This window comes from Carcharhinus amblyrhynchos, chromosome 31 (genome assembly GCF_965287045.1).
Source record: "Carcharhinus amblyrhynchos chromosome 31, sCarAmb.v2.hapA, whole genome shotgun sequence".
NCBI lineage: Eukaryota > Metazoa > Chordata > Chondrichthyes > Carcharhiniformes > Carcharhinidae > Carcharhinus > Carcharhinus amblyrhynchos.
The window spans coordinates 7,722,650-7,750,319 of record NC_137354.1 but is presented as its reverse complement, the minus strand read 5'-3'; the positions used below and the strand labels follow the sequence as shown (position 1 = coordinate 7,750,319).

At 46.2% G+C, this 27,670-nt stretch overlaps 1 protein-coding gene across 8 annotated transcripts in view; it reads left to right on the top strand.

The window, feature by feature from the left end:
- Positions 1-27,670, top strand: part of LOC145360525 (PH and SEC7 domain-containing protein 1-like) — a 184,143-nt gene that overhangs the window by 109,928 nt on the left and 46,545 nt on the right. For 7 of the 8 annotated variants that reach the window (XM_080215788.1, XM_080215782.1, XM_080215785.1 and 4 more), the window contains 5 exons: positions 1,117-1,311; positions 4,856-4,936; positions 6,195-6,307; positions 8,897-8,955; positions 14,589-14,678. In XM_080215788.1, coding sequence (XP_080071914.1) covers positions 1,117-1,311; positions 4,856-4,936; positions 6,195-6,307; positions 8,897-8,955; positions 14,589-14,678 — 538 coding nt within the window. The remainder of the gene's footprint in view (positions 1-1,116; positions 1,312-4,855; positions 4,937-6,194; positions 6,308-8,896; positions 8,956-14,588; positions 14,679-27,670) is intronic. The other variant, XM_080215789.1, reaches the window with a different exon arrangement.

The window sequence follows — 27,670 nt, the reverse complement described above, 5'->3', positions numbered from 1 at the left end:
AAACGTATTAACAATCTATCCATTTTGTTTGTTTTAATAATGCATGTTTTAAATATTTGATTGAGTAGCAATGATATTTTTATGTGCACAAAATGAGAAAATTCTGTAGCAGGGTCACATGAACTCAAAACTTTAACTTTGTTTCTCTCTTCACAGATGCTGCCAGACCCGCTGAGTTTGTCCAGCATTTTTCTGTTTTCATTACAAGAGAATTCTATATGTCTTTTTGCTCAAAGGCTTATATTCAGGCCCTATGATTAGAGCAAATATTGTTACTGACCGGTGTTTAAAATCCCATGGAGCTAGTGAAAGATTGGCAGGGATTTCCTGGTAGCTGTCATGTATTGGGACATACCAATCTAATATGTCAAAGATAAAATAGCCCATCACTAAGGGCGTCACAGTGGTATCACTGCTGCCTCACAGCGACAGGGACCCGGGTTCGATTCCAGCCTCGGGTGACGGTCTGTGTGGAGTGTGCACATTCTCCCTGTGTCAACATGGGTTTCCTCCGGGTGCTCCAGTTTCCTCCCACAATCCAAAGATGTGTCAGTTAAGTTGATTGGCTGTGCTAAATTAACCCTAGTGTCAGGAGATCAGCAAGGTAAATATGTGGGATTACAGGAATAGGTTCTGAGTGGGATTGTGGTCAGTGCAGAATCAATGGGCTGAATGGCCTCCCCCTGCACTATAGGGATTCTGTGATTCTAGGTTAGGTGGATTGACCATGCTAAATTGCCTCTTAGTGTCCAAAGATGTCTCGGGTAGATGGACTAGCCATGGGAAATGTGAGGGGTCACAGAAATAAGGTGGGGAAGGAAGGATATCTGGGTAAGTTACTCTGTCAGAGAGTCATTGCAGACACAATGGGCTGAATGACTTCTCTGGCATCTTGCTATGCAGAAAATGGTTTCTGTGCTTGCTTCTGGAACATGTGTGGCGCTTTGAAGCAACTTGTTGTATCTGAAGAGCCTCTTCTGAGAGATGTGACGATGGATTACATAAGTTAAGACCTGTGTCTGTTGCTTGAAGCACGTTGTGATTTAACTCGGGGAAAGACTCACAAGGTGTCTGAGTGGATTTTACCGATCCCTTCTCGAATGTTTTGTTCCCCAGTGACAGCAACCTGAACCACCTGGTGATAGACTCTGAGTCCGAGATGGACAGCACCGAACAGCTGGCACTGGGAAGCACCGACACTTTGGCCAATGGCAACAAGACGGACCAGGAGGCCGCCAAGCGATTGGCCAAGCGCCTCTATTACCTGGACGGGTTCAAGAGGTCAGACGTGGCTCGCCACCTGGGGAAAAAGTGAGTGGCTCTGGGAAATGACAGAGGAGAAAGAGAGAGGAGCTGGAAATAAAGCTGGAAAAAAAGAGTTTAAATATCAGTGCGATTGGCAGAAACTTTGACACACGTTAGTCTCTGATTTTCAAATCGCCCACTTATAATGCTGTTATCTGCCTCAGATGTGGAGATGCCAGCATTGGACTGGGGTGGGCCACAGTAAAAAGTCTCACAATCCCATGTTAAAGTCCAATGGATTTATTTGGAATCACAAACTTTTGGAGCGCTGCTCCTTCGTCAGGTGAGTGAAGAGGTAGGTTTCACAAACACAGCATATACAGACAGAGACACAATTGTGAGATAATTACAGATTGGAATGTGAAGAATGGTTGGAATGTGAGTCTTTACAGGTAATCAAGTCTTTACAGGTACAGACAGTGCAAGTGGAGAGAGAGATGATCACAGATTAAAGAGGTGTGAATTGTCTCGAGCCAGGACAGTCAGTAGGATTTTGCAAGCCCAGGCCAATCTGTAATTATTTTGCAATTGTGTCTTTGTCTATATACATCCGTGTCTGTGAATCTATCTCTCCACTGAAAGAGCAGCGCTCCAAAAGCTCATGATTCCGAATAAACCTGTCGGACTTTAACCTGGTGAGATTTCTGATTGTATCTGTCTCAGAGTAACAAACATATAGGGTGGGAAAGTCACCAATGCGTGATCCTGGTGTGATGTCTCCCAACACTCCCGTTTCTGCTCCACGTTTTTGTATTCCTGGAAATACCAAATCATAAAAATTCATCTAAACTCACATCACAAAAGTCATTCCGCTGGGGTTTACAGGGCAGATATTTAATTGTGGGAGAGGCTGATTGAGACCTTCCCGGGCTCTGTTACTAGGACTTAGTGTGACCTTTGCGAGTGCTTCCAGTCACGTCATTTTACCCAGCAAATTACCTGAGCAGGTTCAAAGTGTTTGGAAAGCAGCCTTTGAGATTTACCAAGTTCCAGTTCATCTTCTCGTGGCCATCAGAGGGTGCTGCTGTCTCGATGTTCCAAAATGTCACAAAAACAAGCTGTGATGATTCTCCCCATTTCTCCCCCTCCACTCTCTTCCCCTCTCTACTTTCTCTCCTTTCTCCTTTCCTTTTCTGTTTCTCCTCCATTTTTCCTCCTTTCCTCATGCATCTTTTCTTCCTCTCCTTCCTCCCTTCTGTCTTTCCTCCTGCCCTCCCTCCATCTCACATTCCTTTTCTGTCCTAATGATTGCCTTTATTGTGCACTTTATAAAATTCTGCATCTGTTCTTCTATTCCTATCTATTTTATCTCCTCCTGCTTTAGTGCTGTTTTCTGTATATTCAATATTCTATTTATCTCTTTAATGTTCTCTCTTCCCTGTCTCGTTTTCTGTTTCTTCTTTGGTCTCCTGTTCCTGTTTGGGAATATTTTAAATGTTTGCGTTGTCTCAGTTATTCTCTCTCTGACTCCACTTGACTCTGCCTTTCATACTATTGTCTCCTTGACCTTCTCTCTTTATCAATCACACAGACTCCTTCCCTCTCTCGCTCCCTCATTCATACATCTCCGCCTGCTACTCTGCTTCTTAAACCCACTAAAGACTGGAGTTTCTGGTTTCTCCTGCAGCAGTGGGCGGCACAGTGGCACAGTGGTTAGCACTGCTGCCTCATAGTGCCAGGGACCCAGGTTCAATTCTAATCTTCGGTGACTGGCTGTGTAGGGATTGCACGTTCTCCCTGTGTCTGTGTGGGTTTTCTCCGGGTCGGCCGGTTTCCTCCCACACTTCAAAGATGTGCAGGTTAGGTGGATTGGCCGTGCTAAATTGCCCCTTAAGGTCCAAAAGTGTGCAAGTTAAGTGGATTGGCCATGTTAAATTGCCCCTTGGTGTCCCAAGATGTGCAGGTTAGGTGGATTGGCCGTGCTAAATTGTCCCTTAATGTTCCAAGATGTGTAGGTTAGGGGAATTAGCGGGGTAAATATGTGGGGTTATGAGGATGCGATCTGGAAAGTCAGTGTAGGTCTGAGTGGCCTCTTTCTGTACTGTGGGGATTCTCTAATAATTCTGCCTGAATTGACGTAAAGATGTAAAATGTTGCAGAATTTTTAGGCACAAGTGACACAGAGCACAACTCGAGTTTCTGTAACTTTCTGTTTTAGTTGAAAATATGTTGTACCGGGCTTAGGCCCTGTAGACAAAATAGCCGTTCCCTCTTTCTCTCTGCAGGCCCTTTACAAAACAAGTTCCATAAACTATGCTGCCTCTTTTGGGCAAATTATGTAATAAATTATAAATAAATGTTCTGAATTTGAATCTAACTTGGAGGTTAATCTCAGTATAACTAACAAATAGAGCTGTGTATATTTCAAAAGTAATTTTCGGTCATTTCGGAACAGGTAACTCACTGAAAGTGGATTGAGGCTGATTTAAAAAGTATTATTGTTTCGTGGTAACTTCATCCTTAGCCGTGTTTATGAGACATAGGAGCAGAATTAGGCCACTCGGTCCATCGAGTCTGCTTTGCCATTCAATCATGGCTGATATTTTTCTCATCCCCATTCTCCTGCCTTTTCCCCATAACCCCGATCCTTTTATCAGTCAAGAATCTACCTATCTCTGTCTTAAAGACACTCAATGACCTGGCCTCCACAGCCTTCTGTGGCAAAGAGTTCCACGGATTCACCACTCTCTGGCTGAAGAAATTCCTCCTCATTTCCGTTCTAAAGGATCATCCCTTTAGCCTGAGGTTGTGCCCTCTGGATCTAGTTTTTCCTACTATTGGAAACATCCCCTCGATGTCCACTCTATCCAGGCCTCACAGTATCCTGTAAGTTTCAATAAGATCCCTCCCTCATCCTTCTAAACTCCAAGGAATACAGATCCAGAGTCCTCAACCGTTCCTCATACGACAAGCTTCTCTTTCCAGGGATCATTCTTGTGAACCTCCTCTGGACCCTTTCCAAGGCCAGCACGTCCGTCCTTAGACATGGGACCCAAAACTGCTCACAATACTCCAAATGGGGTCTGACCAGAGCCTTTTAAAGCAATCTGTTGGACAAACGGCACCTAGCTTAGAATATAAAGAAAGCAAATTTTCTTACTTTTTAAAAATTTGGTTTTAAAGCACTGGTTCAGGCTAGATTTTGGGTTTACCATTTTGCAAATGAGTTAGAGGAGCCATGGGAAATGCGTGGGGTTTCAGGGATAGGGTAGGGGAGAGGGCCAGGGTAAGATACTCTGTCAGAGAGCTGGTGCAGACTCGAGGGCCGAATGGCCTCTTCTGCACTGTAGGGATTCTATGATCTAGAACAGCGGTCTCCAAACTCCGATCCGGATGTGGCCCACTGCGGGCCGTAGTTTGGAGACCCCGATCTAGAAAACCAAGGGAAAGAACATTATCTCGACACTGGTACAATTTGGGTGCAACTTGTGTCACTTCCAACAACAGCGCCCGGCGCGGAAACTCCAGCCCTTCCTCTCTCTTTCTCTCATCCTGATGCTGCCTGTCTCTCATTCTCTCCCTTTTCTTCACTCTCCTCTTCTTCTTTCAGTAATGACTTCAGTAAGATGGTGGCCGAGGAATACCTGAGGTTTTTTGACTTCACGGGGATGAGTCTAGATCAAGCGCTGAGGTAAGAAATAGAAACCAGTCCTTTGTCTGCACTTAAGTATATCCCACAAGTCAGAACAATCTCGGTTAAGAGTCCTTCGCATTAACACTTCAGAGAAGTCCAATAAATCGTGATTAAGAAGTTTCAGCCAATTCAATCGGGTTAACAAAGTTGGATAAATAGAATTAATTTGAAAAGTCTAATAAGCCAAGCTTAAAAACATTGCATACACTGGCTGATATCTCAAGCAATTAAGAAGGCAAAACAGAATGTTGGGCTTTGCAGCAAGGGGAATGGAATGTCTTGTTCACAACTGTACAGGGCATTGGTGAGGCCACACAGCAGCTACTCTGTACAGTTTCTGTCTAATTTCTTGGGGGAAGTTGGGAGAGGATTCGCCAAGGGCAGGTTGTGAGCCAGGAGAAGGAGGGGTAAATTGATTCGATGGAATTCCCTCAGGGATTGCGCCTGCCCCGACCCAACTCACCTTTTCACGATGAGGTGAAGAGGGAGTCGAATGGGAAGCCCATTGGGTGGCACAGTGGTTAGCACTGCTGCCTCACAGCGCCAGGGACTCAGGTTCGATTCCCAGCTTGGGTCACTGTATGTGTGGAGTCTGCACATTCTCCCCGTATCTGCGTGGGTTTCCCTCGTGTGCTCTGGTTTCCTCCCACTGTCCGAAAGATGTGCTGGTCAGGTGCATTGGCCGTGCTAAATTCTCCCTCAGTGTACAGGTGGCAAACGTGTGCCAGAGTGTGGAGACTAGGCAACTTTCATAGTGGAATCATGGAAACTCCACAGTGCAGAAGGAGGCCTTTTGGCCCATCGAGTCTGCACCGAAAACAATCCCACCCAGGCCCTATCCCCACTTAGTTACCCTGCTAATCCTTGTAGCCTATCACATCCCAGGACGCTAAGGGTTAATTTAGCATGTCCAAGGCACCTAACCTGCACATCTTTGGACTGTGGGGGAGGAAACCGGAGCACCCGGAGGAAACCCACACAGACATGGGGAGAAGGTGTAGACTCCACACAGACAGTGACCCAAGCTGGGAATTGAACCTGGGTCCCTGGTGCTGTTAACCATTGTGCTGAGCATGGGTGCAAAGTGAAAGGTTTGGTGAGAGGGGGACAAGTTGCCTTGATCGCATCAATCGTTACATCTTTGCTATGCTGCCTAAAGCACACGTTCTACATACAAACCCCCTGAGTAGAGGGCCTTAGAGAAGGTGTGGTATTAATATGCAATGAAGTGATGGTTTCTATGTTCTTCTTGCAGAGCGTTCCTGAAGGAGTTTGCACTAATGGGAGAGACACAGGAGCGGGAGCGAGTGCTGATTCATTTCTCACATCGATATCACCAGTGCAATCCTGACGCCATCTCCACAGAGGGTAAGTGCAGCTGGAATCATAGAATCCCTACTGTGCACAAGGAGGCCATTCGGCCCATCGAGTCTGCACCGACCACAGTCCCAACCAGGCCCTATCTCCGTAATCCCACATATTTACCCTGCTAATCCCCCTGATGCCAAGGGGCAATTTAGCACGGCCAATCCACCTAACCCGCACATCTTTGGATTGCGGGAGGAAACCGGAGCACCCGGAGGAAACCCACGCAGACACGGAGAGAATGTGCAAACTCCACACAGACAGTGACACGTGGCCAGAATTGAACCTGGGACACTGGAGTTGTGAGGCAGCAGTGCTAACCACTGTGCCTCCGTGTCAGTCTCCCAAGAAACAGAGCAGCTTCAGCCCTATGCCAGTTAAGGATGGATGGCAGGAGCTGGACCCAGAGGATGGGGGAGAGCGGTGACTGCTGCCGAGGCAGGTCGGGAATTGAGAGGACGGAGAGGTAAATATTTTAAAAATTAAAATTCAGAAGCAGACATGCTCTACCCAGAATGGCCTGGGTGGGCAATGGGAGCCTGCCCTCATAGAAATCAGCCGACGTAAAAATGGTTCAGTGCTCTTTTTATGGGTGGCATGGTGGTTAGCGCTGTTGCCTCACAGCGCAAGGAACCCAGGTTCAATTCCCAGCTTGGGTCACTGGTTGTATGGAGTTTGTATGTTCTCCCCGTGTCTGCCTGGGTTTCATCCGGGTGCTCCAGTTCCTCCCCACAGTCCAAAGGTGTGCAGGTTAGGTAGATTGGCCGTGCAGAATTGGTGTCGGGGGATTCGTAGGATAAAAACGAGGGGTCATGGGGCCTGGGTGGGATTGTTGTCAGTGCAGGTTTGATGGGCCAAATGGCCTCTTCCTGCAATGTAGGGACTCTGAGTTGGTGGATGGACAGGTTTTGTACTTCATTTCAATGGCCAGATGGGGGCACTGGAGGGCAGCTTATGGTTAAAGTAAAAATCTACAACTGTTCCAGGTTTGTTCCATTCACTCATGTCCCCTCTGATTAGCTCATTCTTTTCCTTTATGCGATTTACAAGATTTATGAGGATGTATGGCCAATAAGGGTGTCATGATGCCACAGTGGTTGGCACTGCTGCCTCACAGCACCAGGGTCTCAGGTTCGATTCCGGCTCAGGTGACTGTCTGTGTGGAGTTTGCACATTCTCTCCGTGTCTACATGGGTTTCCTCTGGGTGCTCCGGTTTCTTCCTACAGTCCAAAGCTGTGCGAGCTAGGTGGATTGCCATGCTGAATTGCCCTTTAGTGTGCCAAGGCGTATATGGATTAGCAGGGTAAATGCATGAGGTTACGGGGAAAGGGTGGAGGGGAGGGTCTGATTAAGATGCGCTGTAGAGTGTCAGTGCAGACTCAATGTAGGGGTTCTGTGATCCTATGAAAGATCTGATGGGCCAAGGTTTTCGTCTTTGGAACAGCAGAGGCTGAAGGAAGATTTAATTCATAGAATCGTAGAATCCCTGCAGTGCAGAAGGAAGTCATTTGGCCCATTGAGTCTGCACGGACTCTCTGATGGTGAATCTTACCTAGGCCCGGAACGCCGCGTATATACCCTAGTGATCCACCTAACCTACGCATCCTGGGACACTAAGGAGCAATTTAGCATGATCAGTTCACCTAACCTGCACATCTTTGGACTGTGGGAGGAAACCGGAGCACCCAGAGGAAACCCACGCAGACACGGGGAGAACGTGCAAACTGCACACAGACAGTGACCCAAGGCCTGAATTGAACCCGGGTCCCTGGCGCTGTGAGGCAGCAGTGCTAACCACTGTGCCACCATATCGCACAAGTGTATGAAACCATAAAGGACTGAGATAGAGTGGATAGGGAGGACTAGTTTCCCTTGGCAGCAAGGTGAATAGCTCGGAGACACAGATGTAAAATAATTTGCCAAAAGATGAGAGGGGTGTTGAGGAATTTTCTTTTCAATCAGCAGGTGGTGGGGGTCTGGAACTCACTGTCCGAAATATGGGTGGAGGTAAAAACACTCATTGTATCAAAAAACATAAGTTCAGAACTCCCACCCACCTGACAAAGGAACAGCCAGTTCTGAAAGCTAGTGGTGTTTGATACAAATAAACCTGTTGGACTTTAACATGGTGTTGTGAGACTTCTTATTGTGTTTACCCCAGTCCAATGCTGGCATCTATTGCAGGTTAAAGAGGTGTGAATTGTCACAAGCCAGAACCTGTGATTATCTGTCTCTTCACTTGCACTGTCTGTACCTGCAAAGACTTGATTACCTGTAAAGACTCACGTTCCAACCATTATCTTGTAATTGTATCTCTTGTTTATATATGCCGTGTTTGTGAAACCTACCTCTCCACTCACCTGATGAAGGAGCAGCGCTCCGAAAGCTCGTGATCCCAAATAAACCTGTTGAATTTTAAGTGGGTGTTGTGAGACTTCTTTTGTATTATTCATTCGTGGGACATGGACGTTGCTGGCTGGCCAGCATTGATTGTCCATCCCTTACTCTTGAATTTTGGGATAGGCCACATCTCTCTGGTGCTATACACTCTAGTCATCCTGTTTAAGGCTGTTTGAATTTTCTTTCTGCAGATGGCATACACACACTTACTTGTGCACTGATGCTACTTAATACGGATCTTCATGGACATGTAAGTACCAACATAGAATAATGGACCAATGTTTGGGATGGAAGACTGACAGTACAGTACCACAAATGGGACTAATGTTGCATTGCAAACCTGCTTTATTTTACAGCCCTGAATCCTGGCTTACATTCTTTTCCCCTTCCTGATCTTGCGACACTCTAACCCTAACCCTAACCCTGTTAGAATTTTATAAGTTCCTATGAGATCCCCTATCACTCTTCTAAACTCCAGTGAATATAATTCTAGCCAACTTAGTCTTTCCTCATATGACAGACCTGCCATCCCAGGAATCAGCCTGGTAAACCTTCGCTGTACTCCCTCTGTGTAGCAAGGACATCCTTCCTCAGATAAGGACACCAAAACTGCACACAATACTCCAGGTGTGGCCTCACCCACACCCCATACAATTGCAGCAAAACACCCCTATCCCTATACTCAAATCCTTTCGCTATGAAGGCCAACATGCCTTCTTTACTGCTTGTAATAATAATAGTGCCTATACCATTGACTTTCCCCTAGTTGCCGGTACTGAGTGTCTCATTAAGTAGACAATTTATTTTATATATGGGAGTGCCAGAAAAAAAAAGGGTTAGAATGTAAACAGTAAAAAAAGCAATTCAGAATTTAAGGTGGGGACTTGATTACATCTGTGCAGTAGTGATTCTCTACCCAACGAGTCTGTGGATGCTGGAAGACAAATGGAGTCTTTAAGATAGTGATCGATCAGTCTTTGGCAGGTGGGGTGGGGAGGTCTGATTTTGAAGGAATCATAAGAACTAGGGGCAGGAGTAGGGAATTCAGCCGCTCAAGCTTGCCCCAACATTTAATATGATATTGTTGATCTCATCTTGCCCTCAACTCCACTTACCTGCTCATTCACCATAATCCTACAAATGCTTACTAATTAAAAATTTGTACGTCTCTTCCTTAAATTTACTCAAAGTCCCGTCACCCACCTCACTCTGCGGTAGTGAATTCCACAGACTCACAACCCTTTGAGAAAAATAATTTCTCCACATCTCTGCTTTAGATCTTCTATCTCTTATCCTAAAACTATGACCTCTTGTTCTAGATTGCCCTACAAGGGGAAACATCCTCTTCACATCTATAATGTCAATCCCACTTATTATCTTGTATCAATCAGATCCCCTCTCATTCTTCTAAACTCAAGGGAGCATAAGCCTATGATGCCTAATCTCTCGTCACAAGACAAATCCCTCATCCCTGGAATCAACCTAGTGAACCTCCTCTGAACTGCCTCCAATGCGAGTAAATCCCTCCTCAAGAAAGGGGACCAAAACTGTCCACGATATTCTAAGAGTGATCTCGCTAATGCTTTGTACAGTATCAGCCACACAGTTGCAGGAAAAGGGGAAGTTTAATCGGCTGGTCTGGTGGTGTCTAAAGCTAAAGGTGATAAATGTAAGCTATTTGTTAATGAATCCAAGAGGAATTTCAGAAGAAACTTCCTTACCCAGAAAGGGTGAGTAATATAGATGCCATGAGATGGAGATGGAATTTAACCTGATGTTGTGAGACTTCTAATTGGGCACAAAAAGAAGTCTCACAACATCAGGTTAAATTCCAACAGGGTTTTTTGGAATCACGAGCTTTCGGAGCACTGCTCCTTCATCAGGTGAGTGAGAGAGCCAGCAAACGCATGAAGGAGAAAGAATATGCTGATAGATTTAAATGTGTGGAAGGAAGTCTTTGTAGAGAATAGAATGTTGTGTGATTTCAATAAGGAATTAGTTATTGCTCTTGGGGCTAAAGGGATCAAAAGATATGGGGGGGGTGCTTGGGAAATGAAGACCATAAGAGCAGAATTAGGCCACTCGGCCCATCGAGTCTGCTCTGCCATTCAATCATGACTGATTTTTTTTCTCATCCCCTTTCTCCTGCCTTTTCCCCACAACCCCTGATCCCCTTATTGATCAAGTACCAATCTATCTCTGTCTTAAAGACAGTCAATGACCGGGCCTCCACAGCCTTCTGCGGCAAAGAGTTCCACGGATTCACCACTCTCTGGCTGAAGAAATTCCTCCTCATCTCTGTTTTAAAGGATCGTCCCTTCAGCCTGAGGTTGTGCCCTCTGGTTATAGATTTTCTGACTATTGGAAACATCCTCTCCATGTCCACTCTATCCAGGCCTCGCAGTATCCTGTAAGTTTCAATAAGATCCCCCCTCACCCTTCCAACCTCCAATGAGTACAGACCCAGAGTCCTCAACTGTTCCTCATATGGTGAGCTCTTCTGTCCATATGGGATCAGAATATTGAATTTGATGATCATCCATGATCAAAATGAATGGCAAGAGCAGGCTCGAAGAGCCAAATGGCCTCCTCCTGCTCCTATTTTCTATGTTTCTAACAGCACAGTAATAGGCATTCGGAATTATAATGACTCCACAGGAGCTAGGTTTGACTTCATCTAACTGAACACTAAGTTTGCTGATGACTTTGCAACCAATGGCAACCGAATTCTCTCCACTTCAGTTGATGGCGTCGGAACAAAGGCTCATCATTGCTGACACAAGGTGTTGATTATACTGTTCAGTCAGAGTTGGCTGGGAACAGGAGGAGGCCATTCAATTCGTCGAGCCTCTTCCGCCATTCAATTAGACCACGGCTGATTTCTGTCTTAAATCCGTCTGTCTGCCCAGCCTTGCAGACAAAAACCGATCTGTCTCAGTTACGGCACTTTCATTTGACGCACCCTCCTCCCCTCCCCAGCCTCAACCGCTTCTCAGGGAGCGAGTTCCAGCCTTCCATGTGAGCGGACCAGTTAGGAGCAGGAGTCGGCCACTAGGCCCCTCGAGCCAGTCAATAAGATCGTGGCTGATCTGATTATAACCTCAGCCCCACATTCCCGCCCATCCCCCCCATAACCTTTCACCCCTGCCCCCCCCTCCCCCCCCCGTAAATCCAGAATCTATCCAGCCCAGCCCTACCTTAATATTCAAAGACTCTGCTTCCGCTGCCTATTGAGGAAGAGAATTCCAGAGACCACAATGCTCTGGGAAAAGAGATTTCCATTCCCCTCTGTGTGAAGAAGTGATTTTGGTTTGATTTATTATTGTCACATGTATTAGTATACAGTGAAAAGTATTGTTTCTTGCGTGCTGTACAGACAAAGCATACCGTTCACAGAGAAGGAAAGGAGAGGGTGCAGAATGTAGTGTTACAGTCATAAAGAATGATGTTTTAGAAGCATAGAACGAGAGTAAAAGAATTAGAAGGTATGCTGGGCACAGCTGGCGAGAAGCCGCCTTGCTCCGAACAGCCAGGTTCTAATTTTGTAATGATTCCCTCTTGGCCTCGACTTCCCCACCATCAGAGGAAATTGTTTCTCTCCATCTGCCCTCTCAACTCTTTTATTCATCTTAATTCATTCGATCACCTCTTGATCTTCAATACTTGAGGGAACACCAGCCTAATCAAAGGGTTCACTGTTGTGTTGACATTTTACCATTTCATTACGAACACACATCCATTCAGAAGAAATGCTTCGGGAGGTGAACTTAAGAGGGGAGGGGAGTGACTGCTCTTTGTCAAGGTAACACTTGACCGAGTGTGGCATCAAGCAGCCCCAGGAAAATTGACGTCAATGAGATTCAGGGGGGAAAACACTCCACTGGCCGGATCATAGCCAGCACAAAGAAAGATGGTTGTGATTCATAAAATCTTAGAATCCCTACAGTGCAGAAGGAGGCCATTCGGCCCATCAAACCTGCACCAACAACAATCCCACCCAGGCCCATATATTTACCCTGTTAATCCCCCTGACACTAAGGGGAAATTTAGCATGGTCAATCAATCTAACCTGCACATCTTTAGACTGTGGGAGGAAACCAGAGCACCCGGAGGAAACCCACGCAGACGCAGGGGGAATGTGCAAATTCCATGCAGAGAGGGACCCAAGGCGGGAACTGAACCCGGGTCCCTGGCGCTATGAGGCAGCAGTGCTAACCCACTGTGCCACTGTGATTGTTGGAGGTCAATTATCTCAGTCCCAGGACATCATTATAGAGTCCCTCAGGGTAGTGTCCTCGGCCCAACCATCTTCAACTGCTTCATCAATGACCCTCCTTCCATCATAATGTTAGAATCGGGGGTGTTCGCTGATGATTGCACCATTTGCGACTCCTCAGAAGCTGAAGGAGTCTAATCAATGCACAGCATGACCTGGGCAATATCCAGGCTTGGGCTGACAAACGGCAGGTAACATTCACATCATGTAAGTGCCAGGCAATGACCATCTCCAACATGGGAGAATCTAACCATTGCCCCTTGACATTGAAAGGCATTATCATTACTAAATCCCCCACTATCAACATCCTGGAGTTACTATTGATCAGAGATTAAACTGGATCAGCCATATATTTACTGTGGCTATAACAATTCTGAGGCAAATAACTCGCCTCCCTGACTCCCCAAAGCCTGTCCACCATCTACAAGGCGCTAGCCAGGAGTGTGGTGGAATCCTCTCCACTTGCCTGGATAAATGTGGCTCCAATAACATTTGAGAAACTTGACACGTTCCAGGACAAAGTAGCCCTATCCACCAACTTGCATATTCCCTCCCTCCACCCCGAAGCACAGTGGCAGCAGTGTGTACCATCTACAAGATGCACTGCAGCCACTCACCAAGGCTCCTTTGGCAGCACTTTCCAAACCCAAACCTCTACCTCATGGAGAGACAAGAGCAGCAGACACATAGGAACACCACCACTGCGGGTTCCCCAGAGTTTCACACAATGGCAGTTTTGCATGGTGGCACAGTGGTTAGCAGTGCTGCCTCACAGTGCCAGAGACCCAGGTTCAGTCCCAGCCTCGGGTCACTGACTGTGTGGCATCTGTACGTTCTCCCTGTGTCTGCATGGTTTTCCTCTGGGTCCTCCGGTTTCCTCTCACAGTCCGAAAGACATGCAGGTTAGGTGCACTGGCCATACTAAATTCTTCCTCAGTGCGCCACAGGGTGGCAACTAGGGGATTTTCACAGTAACTTCATTGCAATGTTAATGTGACTACTTGTGACTAATTAATAAACTTTAAGCAACACATCATCCTGACTTAAAAATATTATTATTGGAAATATTATGGTTAGCACTGCTGCCTCACAGCGCCAGGGACCCGGGTTCGATTCCTGGCTTGGGTCACTGTCTGCACATTCTCCCCGTGTCTGCATGGGTTTCCTCCGGGTACTCCAGCTTCTTCCCAAAGGTGTGCAGGTTAGGTTGATTGGCCACGCTAAATTGACCCTTAGTGTCAGTGGAAGTAGCTATGTTAAATGCATGGGGTTATGGGGATAGGGCCTGGGTGGGATTGTGGTTGGTGCAGACTCAATGGGCTGAATAGCCTCCTTCTGCACTGTAGGGTTTCTATTCTATAACTACATCACCATTCCTTCGCTATCACTGAGTCAAAATCGTGGAACACCCTCCCTAACAGCACTGTGGGTGTACCTACACTGGATGAACTTCAGCAGTTCAAGAGGGCGGCCCACCACCACCGAGGGATGGGCAATAAATGCTGGCCTTGCCAGCGATGCCCACAAGAATAAATAAATAGATTGTGTGGAACATAAAGACTGGGACAGACCATTTGGACTGAATGACCTGTTTTTTCTGATCACAGAATATTGGCAAGAGGATGTCTTGTTCCGATTTCATCGGGAATTTGGAAGGACTGAACGAGGGGAAAGATTACCCAAAGGAGCTGCTGAAGGTACGATTGCCGAGGAGAATAATTAGCATTGTGTTTGCGCTGGTCCTGCCCGCCTAGAAGACCTCTGTAACTACTGAAATTTTGTCCTTAATCAAATCCTTCCAAGCCCTTTTATAACAAAAACAGTTCTGATTACTTGTCAACAGTATGAGAGTCAGACAGCAACAAGAGGTTAACAGTATTACTGCTGATCTAATGTGTTGCCATCGAATCCTGGGAATATGTTGTTAGATTGATCTTACTTAATAACCCAGTTGTCTTTTCATTATGGGACTGTGCCCTGATGGAAATTAGCTTTGTGCTGAAACTGACCAAGGTTGATGGCATGGAAACTGATCAAATTTGTCAATTTTCTCACTGTTGCTGCAGACAGCCTGGCACAGTTGGCGCTTTGATATTCAGTCCTGAGGTGGAGATGCCTGCATTGGACTGGAGTGGGCACAATAAGAAGTCTCACAACACCAGGTTAAAGTCCAACAGGTTTATTTGGAATCACGAGCTTTTGGAGCGCTGTTCCTTCATCGGGTGAGTGGAGAGGTAGATTTCACAAACACAGCATATATAGACAGAGACACAATTGAAAGATAATTACAGATTGTCCTGGGTTTGCAAAATCCTACTATCTATCCTGGCTTGAGAGAATTCACACCTCTTTAACCTGTGATTATCCCTCTCTCCACTTGCACTGTCTGGACCTGTAAAGACTTGATTACCTGTAAAAACTTGCATTCCAACCATTTTTCACATTCCAAGCTGTAATTATCTTGTAATTGTGTCTTTGTCTGTATATGTCATGTTTGTGAACTTAACTCTCCACTCACCTGATGAAGGAGCAGTGCCCCGAAAGCTTGTGATTCCAAATAAACCTGCTGGACTTTAACCTGGTGTTGTGAGACTTCTTACTATATCCAGTCCTACTTGTGTTGGCTTGGTCTCTCTTTTTTCTAGATTTTGTTCTTATTTATGTCTAAAGGGACCCTCTCATGATTCTGCAGTTTCCGTACTGTTATCAGGAACTCGTGGTGAGTGAATAATTTTATTATGCCCTGGAATAGAATATTGGAGGTGAAATGAAGGGAGTTGATAGGGTAAATGCAGATGCCCACTTGCTTTATTCTTTCATGGGATGTGAGTGTTGCACACAAGGCTGGCATCTTCTTTTTGTCCATCCCAATGGCCCTTGAGAAGGTCATGGTGAACTGCCTCCTTGAACAGCCAGTCCAGTACAACTGAGTGGCTGCTAAAATATTTTAGAGGGACAGTTAATAGCCAACCGCTAATAGACTCCAGTGGGTCTGGAGTCACATGTATGCCAGACCGGGTAAGGATCAGAGAATCATGGCATTCATAGAATCCCTACAGTGCCAAAGAGGCCATTCAGCCCATCAAGTCTGCACCAACCTTCCAACAGAGTAACCCTACCCAGTTTATTCCCCCCACCCTATCCCCATCACCCCACATGTTTATCATGGTTAATCTATCTAACCCACACATCTTTGGACCATTCTAACCACTGTGCCACACTGTATTGCTCTTGACTTTAAGATTTTTGAAGAGGACAACACTTGGAAGCATTGTGAACAGTGAGGAGGATAATTCACAAGTTCAAAATTACATAGACAATTAATAACTCCATGGAAGTGAAGGTTTCTTTATTTAAAAGGGAATAGCAAACAACAGAGCTCCCTCTCAGTTGCTTCTTGCTTCAGCAGGCAGAGAAACTGACACACCTGTTTTAAATAGGGAACATGAGGCTTCCTGAGTGGACCATCAATTAGGACTCATCAGGGACATTTTTTTGTGTCCAACCAAATAAACAAAATCAACTTAACTCAGGGACAACTCAAAAAGGGGCAGCTCCCTAAAAGAAGGGGAACTAACGAAAACAAAGTGGAAAGGAAACTTAAATCATCAAATTAAAATGTGACTAAAAGAGTCAATAATACAGGACTCATCGGGGAGTTCATTTTCTAGCAGACTAACCTCATTAGCCTAACTGATGGGCAGACGGGTGTCAGAGGAAGCTTAATGCAGAGAGACATGAAGTGATTCATTTTGGTTGGAAGAACATGGAGAGACAATAAAAAATAAGTAATTGAAGGTGGCAGGATAGGTTGAGCGAGCAGTTAATAAAGCATAAGACATCCTCAGTTTTATTAATAGGGGCAGAGAGTACAAGAGCAAGGAGTTCATGTTGAACAACAGTTCAGCCTCAACTGGAAAATTATATTCAGTTTGGTTTAAAGTTTATTTATTAGTCTCACAGGTAGGCTTACATTAACACCTCCAAGAAGTTACTGTGAAAATCCCCAAGTTGCCACACTCCGGCGCCTGTTCAGGTACACTGAGGGAGAACTTAGCACAACCAATGCACCTAATCAGCATGTCTTTTGGAACAGTGGGAGGAAGCTAGAGGAAACCCACGCAGACATGGGGAGAACATGCAGACTCCGCACAAACCCAACCTGGGTCCCTGGCGCAGTGAGGCAGCAGTGTTAACCACTGCGTCACCATGCTATTCCCACACAAAGGGTGGAGAACATGCGATTTTAAATAATTGGCGAAGGAAACAAACGTGATATGAGAGAAAGCGTTTTCTTGCAGTGAGTGGTTCTGGTCTGGAATGCGCTGCTCGAAAGGATGTTGGAGGCAGGTTCGGTTGAAGCATTCAAAAGGGAATGCGCCAGTTGGGCAGGATTTTCCACACAACCTGCTGCGTGTTTGCAGTGGTGAAGACAGCCCCGCCATTGGCCGGTGGCAGAATCTTCTGGTTCCACCGTCGCCAACGGGGTTTCCCGTTGAAGGAACCTCTTTGCCGCCAGGAAACTCACGGCAGGATGCCCAGTTGGCAAGGCCAGAAGATCCCGCTAGTATGATCCAGCTGTTATCCCAAAAGGAAGAATATCCAGTGTTACAGGAAGAAGGTGGGAGAATGGCTCTAAGTGACTTGGTCATTTGGAGAGCCGGTGGAGCCATGATGGACTGAATGGCCTCCTTCTGCACCGTAACAATTCTGCGATCATTGATTGTTGTAAAAACCCATCTGGTTCACTCATGTCCTTTAGGGAAGGAAATCTGTCATCCTTACGTGGCCTGGCCTACATGTGACTCCAGACCCACAGCATCATGATGGACTCTAAACTGCACCCTGAAACGGCCTAGCAAGCCACTCAGTTCAGAGAAAATTGGGGATGGCCCAGCCAACAACAAAGGATAAATAAAATCCTCCTTCGTGTAATCAACTAAGAACAAACGAGAATACCCCTTCTGGCTCCCGATTTTGAGGTTAAGTATGTTAAGAATTTAAGACATGGCATACAGTAAACGTAGCGTGTTTGGGGAGGACGGGTGACTTTATACTTTTCCAATGGCTTTCTTCACCTCAAGTCTTGAGTCTGTTGTGAACTAGTTGGTGGAGATTGATTCAGATTATTCAGCAGTTCAGCTATCATTGTAGGTTGGGTCAGGATGTTGAAGGGCAAAGGAGGTAAACCTTCATCTTTCCTCATCCAAAGCCTCCTGCGTTAGAATATTTGTGTTTTTGTGTTCTCTAACAAAGGGTGCTGTTCACCAGGGTGCCTCAGTGCCCCTAGAGAACTTGCAACACACTCTTTTGAACAGTGGAAAGAATGATCTAATTGACTCTGTATTTGAGGACCTGGGACAGGTGGCACAGAGTGACGAGGCTATGCCATGCTGTGATGGAGTTATCTTAATTAAAGTTAACCCTCTCAACTCTAGACAAGGGGAACAGGTTTCTCGATTGATTGCAATGGACACAGTCCTGTGATGTGCTGCTGTCCTAAAAGTGGTCTGCATCTCTTTAAGTGAAAGTAAAGTTTATTTATTAGTGTCACAAGTAGGCTGACATTAACACTGCAATGAAGTTACTGTGAAAATCCCCTAGTCTCCACACTCCAGTGCCAGTTTGGGTACACTGGGGGAGAATTTAGTGTGGCCAATGCAGCTAACCAGCATGTCTTTTAGACTTGGGAGGAAATCAGAGCACCCGGAGGAAACCCATGCAGACACAAGGAGAAAAAAATGTTAAAGTTTATTTAGTCACAAGTAGGCTTACATTAACACTGCAATGAAGTTACTGTTAAATTCCCCTAGTCACCACAGTCCAGCACCTGTTTGGGTCAATGCACCTAACCGGCACATCTTTCAGACTCTGGGAGGAAGTTAGAGCACCTGGGTGAAACCCATGCAGACATGGGGAGAATGTGCATACTCCACACAGATAGTGACCCAAGCCAGGAATCGAACCCGGGTCGCTGGCGCTGTGAGGCAGCAGTGCTAACCACTGTGCCACTGTTGCTGCCTTCTTGAGTACCTTCTCCACCTACATTGCCACTTTCAGTTACCTGTGTACCTGTACACCCAGATCCCTCTGCCTTTCAATAGTCTTAAGGGTTCTGCCATTTATTGTATATTTCCTATATGTATTAGACCTTCCAAAATACATTATCTCACATTTGTCTGGATTAAACTCCATCTTCCATCTCTCTGCCCAAGTCTCCAACCGATCTATATTCTGCTGTATCCTCTGATGGCCCTCATCGCTATCTGCAAATCCACCAACCTTTGTGTCGTCCACAAACTTTCTGAATAAACCAGTTACATTTTCCTTCAAATCATTTATATATATTACAAACAGCAAAGGTCCCAGCGCTGATTCCTGAGGAACACCACAAGAGGACGGCCCCAACCGGGATCTTGGGTTCATGTCACACTATCTGTAACCCCCATGATTTGCCTGGACTTGCAAAATCTCACTAACTGTCCCGTCTGGAGCAATACACATCTCTTTAACCTGTGCTTAACGCTCTCTTCACTCACATTGTCTGTACCTTTAAGACCTGATTAGCTGTAAAGACTCGCATTCCAATCATTATTCTGTAAATTGAATTTGTGTCTTTATATGCCCTGTTTGTGAACAGAACTCCCACCTACCTGATGAAGGGGCAGTGCTCCGAAAGGTGGTGGCATTTGCTACCGAATAAACCTGTTGGACTTTAATCTGGTGTTGTGAGACTTCTTACTGTGTTTACCCCAGTCCAATGCCAGCATCTCCACATCATGAACTCCACTTGTCACAGCCCTCTGTTCAGAAACGCGCCTTTCCACTGCTACCCTCTGTCTTTTATGCCAGTTTTGTATCACCTCTGATCCCATGCGACTCACCTTCTGCACCAGTCTGCCATGAGGGACCTTGTCAAAGGCAAGGTCTCCTGAGAAAGTAGAGGCATTGGTGGGCTTTCTTAACTATAGTATCGGCATGGATGGACCAGGATATCTTGTACACCTAAAATCTTGAGGCTCTCGACCCTTTTCACTTCATCCCCGTTGATGTAGACAGGGCCATGTTCTCCACCACACTTCCTGAAGTCGATGACAATCTCCTTTGTTTTGCTGACATTGAGGGAGAGATTATTGTCGCACCAGACCAGGGGGAGAGGTTTCTGTATTTTCTGATTGAGGTGCCCTTTAAACATGGCAGCCCAATTTCAGTGCAGCCGGACTTTGCTGGTGTGTTGAGATTGCTGCTCTGCATGATGGTGTGAAACTCACCCACTTGTGTCTTTATGGCAGAGTGCGGTAAGATCTGGAGAGAAACCGGTTTTCTTGCCAGAGCCAACACTCTGCCATTCTTTGGTTAGATGCAAGAGCTAGAGTCACGATAACCGGGGTGTTCAATTATCCTAGATTGGGAAAATTACAGTGTGAACTGCAAAGAGGGGAAGGAATTCCAGAAATGGGTAAAAGCACATTTTCTTGATTCATATTTCCAGTCCAGTGAGGAAGGTAGTTACCCTGGTTCTGGGCCAAGTGTGGTATGGTTTATTGGAAAGTGTTTTGGAAACAGTGAGAATATCATTGGGTTTAGAGCGGTAATGGAAAATGTCTGGTACTAATTCAATGTGAAAATACTCAAAGTGGCTGAGGGCCAGTTATTGGAATCAAAGACAGGTAGGTAAAACAGCAAATGGCTAATGCTATGATGTTAAAGGAGTTGTTTGAGGTGCAGAATGGTTGGAAAGCAGGCTGGGATATCGCAGTGGTGCACTAAGGCGTGCTGCAAAGTTACTTCTCACCCGTCTCTATGAAATCGGAGCTGTGACCCAGAGCATTGATTGGTGTTCCTTCTCAGTGATATGGCCTCCAGTTGCTGGAGGAACATTGACCACCAGCTCCCCCCGTTCCCCTTCAGTAATGTAGCAGAGTCTGCCAGCCTCCGGGTTCAAGCACACGCATCACTGGGTCTGAGCAGAACGTTCATCAGCTGCTCCAAACTCTGCTTTAGGCAATGCGATTGGATTTTTTTTCATTTGCTTGCTTTATAGATCATTGCTCTCACTTTTCCTCTCCCTGGGAGCATTGAATTTTCACTCTACTCGTGATTATTTTCAATTCCTCCCTCCCTTTTGCACCCAGCCTTTGAATTATTCTTGAGATGGCTTTTGTATCGTCCTCTATGAAGATACAGACAAAATATTTGTTCAAAGCCTCTGCCCTTTTTTGTTTCCTATCATTAACTAACTTGTCTAACCCTCTAATGGACCAGTACTCGCTTTAGTGACTCACTTCTTTTTCATACACTTGTCCCCCACTATAAGGGCAGCATGATGGCACAGTGGTTGGCACTGATGCTTCACAGCGCCAAGGACCCGTGTTCAATTCCTGGCTTGGGTCACTGTCCGTGTGGAGTTTGCATGTTCTCCCCATGTCTGCGTGGGTTTCCTCAGGGTGTTCCGGTTTCCCCCCAGGTTCCAAAGATGTGCGGGTTAGGTGGATTGGCCATGCTTAATTGCCTCTTAGTGTCGGGGGACTAGCTAGGGTAAAGGCATGGGGATAGGGCCTGGGTGGGATTGTGGTTGGTACAGACTCTATGGGCCGAATGGCCTCCTTCTGCACTGTAGGATTCTATGATTCTATTTGTTGATTTATACTCTACAGTGTAGTTACCGACAGGGAGCCTTTAAATAACTCCCTCCAGTAACTTCCTTTTGCTATTTCCTATCACCATCTAAGCTGATTCTACATTTCGATCCTCTGAACCAAGATCATTTCTCACTACTGTTCTGATCTCATCCTTTATTAGCAAAGCTACCCCACCTCCTTTCCCTTTCTCCCAATCATTCTGAACTGCTAAATACCCTTGAATATTCAGGTCCCAGCCATGGTCAGTTTAGAGCCACATCAGAAACATTTGTCTCTATTCGTGTTATCACAGAATCGTAGAACCCCTACAGTACAGAAGTCATTCGGCCCATTGAGTCTGTACAGACCACAATCCCACCCAGGCCCTATTCCCTTAACCCCACACATTTACCCTGCTGTTCTCTTCCCCCCCACCCCCTCGGCACTAAGGGGCAATTTAGCATGGCCAGTCAACCTAACCTGCACATCTTTGGACCATGGGAGGAAACCAGAGCACCCGGAGGAAACCCACGCAGACACGAGGAGAATGTGCAAACTCCACACAGCTGGTGACCCAAGCCAGGAATTGAACCCGGGTCCCTGGCGCTGTGAGGCAGCAGCACTAACCACTGCGCTACCGTGCCATCAGTTCATCTAGCTTGTTATAAATGCTGCATGCACCCAGATAAAGGACCTGTCATTCAAACTTTTTACAAGTTTACCTTATGGTATTTGCTGGCACACTCTAATATGTGTATTCATTTTGCCAGTGTGTTGGTCCCTGTGTGGTTCAGGTGAAGGCTATCCCAACACTACAGCTTCCTCTTTCCTTGGTACTGCTGCCAGTGCCCTGTGATGAAGCTCTTTCCTTGTCCTAGATGGACCACAACTTCACCTCCCACTCCCGAGTTCCTCCCCAACCTCAAGAAATTGTCCTTGACTCTGACGCTGGGCAGTTTTTGGTTCTCATGCTTTCAGTTGCAGAGAGAAATTGCAACGTAATGTCCATTCTTTTTCTATTTAATCCCGACCCCCTTGAGATGAAGACCAACATAGCACAAGGTGGGGGGGGCGGCGGTGGTGGGTAGACAGGAAAATAGGGCTGAGGCCACAATCAGATCTGCAATGACCTTACCAAATGGGCTCGAGGGGCTGAATGGCCTACTCCTGCTCCTAGTTTGTATCTGTGGCATTTCCATACCCCATTACCTTTTAAAATTGCTTTTCGAGCCTGTCGATGTTTATAATTACACAGCTTAACCGGAGGAAATTACAGAGGAAATGACACAGACCCGTTCCATCTTGCATCCTCTTTCCTTCGAGCTTGAAGGGGCTCTGTCAGTGACTGCGTTCGCTAGGGAATCTTGTGTCTACTGGGACGATAATTTGCAGACGGAGTTTAGCAGGCAGTTCAGCTGGATCTGTTTGTCGCTGCTCAGAATGAAGGCATCACCTGCATAAGGGTGCCTGGAAAGTAGTGGGATCCCTCTGGAGCCAGACATACCTGAGGGAGGACTTGCATCCCTGGAGGTTTTAATTTTGCCCTTGTGTTTGTGCCTCTGTGCAGTGATATTGGGTCATTTATTAGTGCGTCCCTCTTCCTCTCCCACTCCCTGCAGACTGGGTAACTCTTCGCCAGAGAAATCCTGATGCGCTGGGTAAAGCAATGATTCCCACACTAAGAAATAAAAGAGCGGGCAGCCTGATTGTAACCACCGATGGGACCAATCATCCGTGTCCTGGAAAATAAAACATGTTTCCTTTTTGTTTTTCAAAGCACAAATAATGGATTTGGAGTTATCTAAGGCAGTTGTTTTCGAAGGTCCCTGTGTAATTATCCCCAGATATGGGACTACTCCCAGTGGCCCTGAACAACTATGGGCATACTTCCGGGGACCCCATATAATTATGGTCTTGCTCCCAGATGCTCCATGTAAATATGGGCACACTGATAGTGACCCATGGCAAGTTTATTAAAATTCATTTACAGAATGCCACTGGCTAGGCCAGCATTTATTGCCCATCCCAGATTGCCCCTTGAGAAGGTGGCGGTGAGCTGCTTTCCTGAACCTGCTGCAGTCCCTGTGGTGTAGGTACAGTAAGAAGTCTCACGACACCAGGTTAAAGTCCAACAGGTTTATTTGGTAGCACTAGCTTTCGGAGTGTCACTCCTTCATCTGGTGAGTGAGGAGTAGTGTTCACGAACAGGGCATTCACGGACACAAACTCAATTTACAAGATAATGTTTGGAATGTGAGTCTTAACAGGTAATCGAGTCTTTACAGGTGCAGACAATGCGGGTGGAGAGAGGGCTAAGCACAGGTTAAAGAGGTGTGAATCGTATCCAGACAGGACAGTTAGTGAGATTTTGCAAGCCCAGACAAGTTGTGGGGGTCACAGATGGTGTGACATGAACCCAAGATCCTGGTTGAGGCCATCCTCATGCTGGCATCTCCATATCATGAGTAGGTATACCCACAGTGCTGTTATGTTAGGAAGGGATTTCCAGGATTTTGGCCCAGCGACAGGGAAGGAACAGCGATGTAGGTCTGACCAGATAAAGATGGCAGATTTCCTTCCCTAAATTCACAGGCGGATTTCCTTCCCTCACGTGATGAAGGAGCAGCGCTCCGAAAGCTCATGATTCCAAATAAACCTGTTGGAATTTAACCTGGATTTGTGAGGCTTTTTACTGCCCTCCCCTAAAGGAAGTGAAGCAAAGTTAACCAGATTTCTTTCTGTCAGTTTCAATTCCATTATTATTAATTTTTAATTAATTAAATTGAATTTCCTGGTGGGATTTGAATTCGCAACATTGAAGTTCATTGGCATTACCACTAAACCACCATCTCCTCATGACTTCTGGTCTAATGCCTGTTTTGAACGCCATCAGCTACCTAAAGTAAAACTGACCCATCAATGCTGCGCATGTTCTGTTCAGGAAAATAGTGCATTGTTTGTCAGGAAATATAGAAAATAAGCAGAAATAGGAAATACGGATGCAGCATTGGAATCCTGAAACTGGCGGGTCAGTGACTGCCGTGTGGAACTCTGTGGCTTCCTTTCTTAATGTTACAAAGCCAACACACAGACCAGGCATGACTGGCCCTTAATCCATCTCCTTGCTTCCTCCAAAAGCCATTTCAGATTGATATCAGTTCATGGTCACGGTCAAGACCCAACATCACTGTGCAGATTCACAAACACCAGAGCAAAATCAAAACCTCCAGGGACGCAAGTACATCTGGACCCAGAGGGATCCCTGTACTTTCCAGGCACCCTTATGCTGGTGATCCCTCATTCTGAGCAACAACAAACAGATCCATGAAGTTACCGAGAGACTGCTGCATTGTCGGAGGGTGAGGTCTTTTGGGTGAAATGTCAAACCAAGATGCTGCCCTTTCAAATAAATGGCATGTAAATGGGCAGCACGGTGGGTAGCACTGATGCCTCACAAGAGAGACAGGGCAAGATCCAAGCTGACAAGGAAAGGCACCTGATTGCACCTGATCTAGGGCTCGATCTCAGGTAAAAGGCTTCCAACGCAGATCCCGAATCCACAGATCGCACTTTTGAAACTTCTCACATAGAGAATCATAGAGACCGTACAGCACAGAAGGAGGCCATTTGGCCCATCGAGTTTGCACCGACAACAATCCCACCCCAGACTCTAACTCCACACATTTACCCCGCTAATCCCTCTAACCTACACATCCTGGTACACTAAGGGGCAATGTATCATGGCCAATCAACCTAACCCTCACATCTTTGGTCTGTGGGAGGAAACCGGAGTACCTGGAGGAAACCCACGCAGACACGGGGAGAATGTGCAAACTCCACACAGACAATGACCCAAACCAGGAATCAAACCCAGGTCCCTGGAGCTGTGACACAGCAGTGCTAACCTATGTGCTGCCCCTGATTTGAATGCTTTGGGTACAATCACACATTGTCAGTTTTCACCAGACGCAACTTCTTTCTATTTCACACACGACTCCATTGGGGGGGGGGGGGGGGGTCTTGTTGGAAAGTTAAACTCAGCGGGCGAACACTGGGCCACTCGATATTTTCAGATGCTCTCATTTCCGAGTCAGAGCTACAAGCTAACCCAAATAGTCGGTTCACAGCAGAGGGCTGCTGGGCTCACTCTCGAGAGACTGGGGCTAAGTTTCCATGCTTGGGCGAAACAAAATAACTTTCCTCAAGTCCCGACAAATGCGTTCCTTTCAGAAAATTCAGAAATCATGAGGAACAAGCGCAGCAAATATTTCCCTAGCCACCAATGAACAGGAGACTTAAAATTAATAACATAATTAAGCATACATTCTGGAGGCTATGCTTTCAGTTTGATGCTCCCAGTTCTATTGTAGTTCAGAGTGCCGTTTATGTACGCATCAGGGACACAGGCATAAAAGGAAATGCATTTTTAAAATTAGATTTTGTATTTCAGTATTGTACCTTTTTGTGGTTCACTGTTTCAGATTGTCACTGACGTTGCCATGTCGGCACTTTCAATTGGTCTATACCGTGCAGTCACCCCTCGCCTCATTACAATTTCAATGCCTGCTTGGTAGAAAGCGGTGTGTGATCTAAAGGCTATTCAATTCATTGAGCACTGTCGCTCCAGTGAATGGTGCCAACCTTTCTGCATTACCATCCATTTTGCCTGCTTTACAACTGATCGAACATCAGAATATTCCAAAGCCTCTCTGTGAACCTCCAGGGCCAAACTCTTGGTACCTCTGCAACCCTGAACCTCCGTCACTAATCTTGGAATTTCATTCTCTGGATAACAGCCTCATGGGGTGGCACGGTGGTTAGCACTGCTGCCTCACAGCACCAGGGACCTGGGTTCGATTCCGGCCTCAGGTCACTGTTTGTGTAGAGTAACCCTATGTATTGACCCTGCTAGCACCACCCCCCCCAACACTAAGGGGCAATTTTAGCATGGCCAATCAACGTAACCCACACATCTTTGGAGTGTGGGAGGAAACCGGAGTACACGGAGGAAACCCACGCAGACACAGGGAGAATGTGCAAACTCCAGACAGACAGTGACCCGTGGCCAGAATTGAACCCTGGCCACTGGCACTGTGAGGCAGCAGTGCTAACCACTGTGCCACTGTGTCATTGTGCTAGTATACAATGATGTGGAGATGATGGTGTTGGACTGGGGTGGGGCACAGTAAGGAATCTCACAACACCAGGTTAAAGTCCAATAGGTTTATTTGGAATCATGAGCTTTTGGAGCGCTGCTCCTTCTTCATCTGATGAAGGAGCAGCACTCTGAAAGCTCGTGATTCCAAATAAACCTGTTGGACTTTAACCTGGTGTTGTGAGGCTGGTGTACACTGAACATGGAGTAGTGCATGTGGTCACAATACAGTGTGCCTGCTCTGGAATAGAACACACAAAGGCGAAATACTGCAAAAAGAGCTGGAAATCTGAAGCAGAAGTGGATAAATGCTGGAAGTCCTCAGCAGGACAGGCAGCAACTGTGGAGAGAGAAACAGAGTTAATGCTTCAAACAGCTAGAGGCCTGAAAATGCAGACTTCTAAATTAAACATGTTCATTCTAGTAAAGGCAAAATATTGCAGAGTCTGGAATCTGAAACAAAAACAGAAAATGCTGGAAAATCTCAGCAGGTCTGGCAGCATCTGTGGAGTGAGAATAGAGCTAGGGTTTCGAGTCTGGCGTTCCATGTCCAAAGTTCACATGTTGTGCATGCTGTAATATATGCTGTACTTGAGTTAGCATGCAAAATGTGTCTCTCAGTATACTACGTGTCTCTCCAGGATCATTGCTTATGATTGATGTACAGTACGGGGAACACTGGGGTACTGAGGTGCACAGTATTCATACTGTCCCTGCAGTGCTGAAGGAGGCCGTTTGGTTCATCGAGTCTGCACTGACAACTAGTCCCACCCAGCCCTTATCCCCATAACTCCATTTACCCTCTTAATCCCCTGACACTCAGGGCCAATCCACTCAACCCGCACCTCTTTCGGACTGTGGGAGGAAACCCACGCAGAAATGGTGAGGACGTGCAGACTCCGCACAGACAGTG